This window comes from Plectropomus leopardus, unplaced genomic scaffold (assembly GCF_008729295.1).
Source record: "Plectropomus leopardus isolate mb unplaced genomic scaffold, YSFRI_Pleo_2.0 unplaced_scaffold27920, whole genome shotgun sequence".
Taxonomy (NCBI): domain Eukaryota; kingdom Metazoa; phylum Chordata; class Actinopteri; order Perciformes; family Serranidae; genus Plectropomus; species Plectropomus leopardus.
Genome location: NW_024630402.1, coordinates 1 through 2,589, shown reverse-complemented (window position 1 = coordinate 2,589; position 2,589 = coordinate 1). Strand labels below are relative to the sequence as shown.

General features: G+C 40.9%; 1 protein-coding gene across 1 annotated transcript; it reads right to left on the bottom strand.

The window, feature by feature from the left end:
- Positions 1 to 291: 291 nt before the first annotated feature.
- On the bottom strand, positions 292 to 2,517 carry LOC121937934 (DNA-binding protein RFX5-like; the record flags this gene model as incomplete). The annotated part of the gene is made up of 6 exons (XM_042481225.1): positions 2,446 to 2,517; positions 2,170 to 2,252; positions 1,515 to 1,637; positions 1,259 to 1,375; positions 662 to 740; positions 292 to 490 (listed from the first exon to the last, which is right to left on the bottom strand). Coding segments are annotated over exons 1-6 (673 nt in total), but the record flags the coding sequence as incomplete, so codon positions are not given.
- Positions 2,518 to 2,589: the final 72 nt, after the last annotated feature.

Sequence of the window (2,589 nt, the reverse complement as noted above, 5' to 3'; positions counted from 1 at the left end):
TTTAAAAATTTTTTGTAATTTTTTGAAAGAAAACATTCCTTCCAAACCTGTGCATGTTTTGTTTATAATTTTTTTTTCTTTAATAATTGTTGGCAATTTTTAAAGAAAAGATTTTGACTTGAATTTTTTGTGGTTTAAGAAACAATTTTGGAGAATTTTTTCCTAACTGTTGTTTTTATTTAAGAAAAACAAATTGACAGTCGTTATTGTCTTTAAAATTTGGGGCAATGTTTTTCAAGAAAACATGCCATCAAGCTCTGTATGCTAGACTACACACACACACACACACACCTGCGAGTGCGGCCGACGTCACCAGCTCGGCCTGGCTGCAGCGCGGGTTGACGATGTGCTCCTGGATCAGGTAACGAGCGATCTCCACCACCGTGTCAAACGAACGCTTTAGGATCTTTTGCGCCCAATCACAGATCAGCTCGCACGCCGCCTCTGTCACTTCCTGTTTGTACGTCTGGACCAGCTCGGTCAGCTCTGCCTGGAGATGAAGAGGAGGAAGAGGAAAAAACGTTACGCTGAATACCGATTAGGATTCTTTTCTTTGTCTGTTCAGCCACGTTAGCTGCACTGTAGTCCACTGATGATGTCATTTTGTAGGCAAAAACTGAGGTCCATCAGAGGAAGTGTGTGTGTGTGTGTGTGTGTGTACCGGGTCGTTCTTCAGGTCCAGGTTGGGCAGCAGAGGCATGTTGAGAACCGTCTTCCTCCTGATGCCGCTGTAACAGTACGTATCAGCCGGGCAAGTTAGGGAATTCAACCAGCGACCCTGAAAGACTCACGAAGCCCGACAGCGACAGCACCAGTCCCATACGACGGTGTGATACTGCTGTGCCCTGGAAGGCATATTTTCTTTAAAAACGTGGCTATTTTTTTAAGAAAACGTGGAATTTTTTAAATAATTTAAACATTCAAACCCTCAGGCCCGACAGGTTTGAAAGGATTTGATACCTTATAAAACATTTGGCCTTTTTCCTTAAAAAAAAATGGCTCCTTTTTTTGTGAATTTTTGGGGGCAATTTTTAGAGAACATTTGTTGTTGTTTTTTTTTTTTAAAGAAAAAATGTTTTTCTGTGATTCTGTGATTTTTTTACAAAGATTTCAGGGTATATTTAGTTTTCCAAAACTTTTCCAGGATGAGAAATATTCTTTTAAATCTTCCATGACTCTTCCAGGTTTTACAAGACCATATAAACCACTAAAGTGTTGGGGGACACAGAGTGTGTCTGTCCAGCAGGTTAAAGGATATTTGGACTGTCCTCTGCCGCCGAGCCTCCGGGCCTTGATGTTGGGGAAAATGTCCCTGATGATCTTCCCGAAGTTGGCGGCGCTCAGCGGGCGATGTTGCAGGTTCTCACAGTATCTCCTGAGACAGGAAGACAGTCAGAGATCACATGACCCAACAGACGACCTCGGAGGGTCTGAGAGAGAGAGAGTGTGTGTGTGTGTCTGTGTGTGTTTGTTTGTGTGTGTGTGTGTGTGTGTGTGTGTGTGTGTGTTCTGACTTGTATGTCTCGTAGACGTCCTGTTTGGGTAGGCAGGTGTCTGAATGCTCCTCCAGGTGACTGCGGATCCAGTTACAGGTGTGAAGCTGGTCGGCTGTGTTGAAGGAGCTGGAGTCGCCACCACTGCGCATGCACGCACACGCACACACACACACACACACACACACACACACACACACACACATTTTTAAAAGTTTTTTTAAAGACAAAACTCAGCATATTTTTAAAAACTTTTTGTAGTTGTAATTCTTAATGAAACCCCGTCTTTCAAACCTGTGCATGTTTTATTGAAGTTTTTTTTTTCTTTAAAAAATTAGCGATTGTTAAAGAAATCATTTTGGTGATTTAAAAAAAAAAGAGGACTTTTATTTTTCTTAAAGAAAACACGAGATGTCAACAATGTCAAAAAAGACATCTGTTTGTTTTTTTTTTTGAAAGATTTTTGTTATTTTTTTCTTTTCATTTTTTGGAGTGATTGTTTAAGGGGGTGGAGATTAATTTTTGGGCCCAAAAAATTTTGGGTGATTCTTTTTTTTTAAGAAAACATGTCATCCAAACCTGCAAGCCCATACTCAAGCTATATTCTGAAATGTGTACACACACACACACACACACACACTCTTCAGTGTTGCAGTGCTGCAGCAGCAGGTCTGACCTCTTGTCTCCGGCGCTCGGTCCGGACGGCAGCTGGAGGTACAGGTACAGCTTGTCGTTGTCGGAGAAACGTTGAACGTCTTGCTGTTAAAACAGAACAAATCGCAGCTGAGCTCTGAGCTCTTATTTCGAGAAATTCAATTTATTCCAATTGCAAGTAACATGTTTACATGGATTTTACAAGTCCGGTTTTATTCGGACTGACACAATAATTACACTTTTTTTTAACATGATGTAAACGTACTGAGTGATCTCATCGAGAACTTTTGGGTCTTACCAGAATCTGATCCACTTTGGTCTGAACACTCTTCCTGCAACACAGAGACCACAGCGTCACCCTCACAGCCATTTTAGAAAATTAAACAATAAAAGATAGGAACAATAATATGAGACTACGATTATACTCGACTTCTGTTATAAT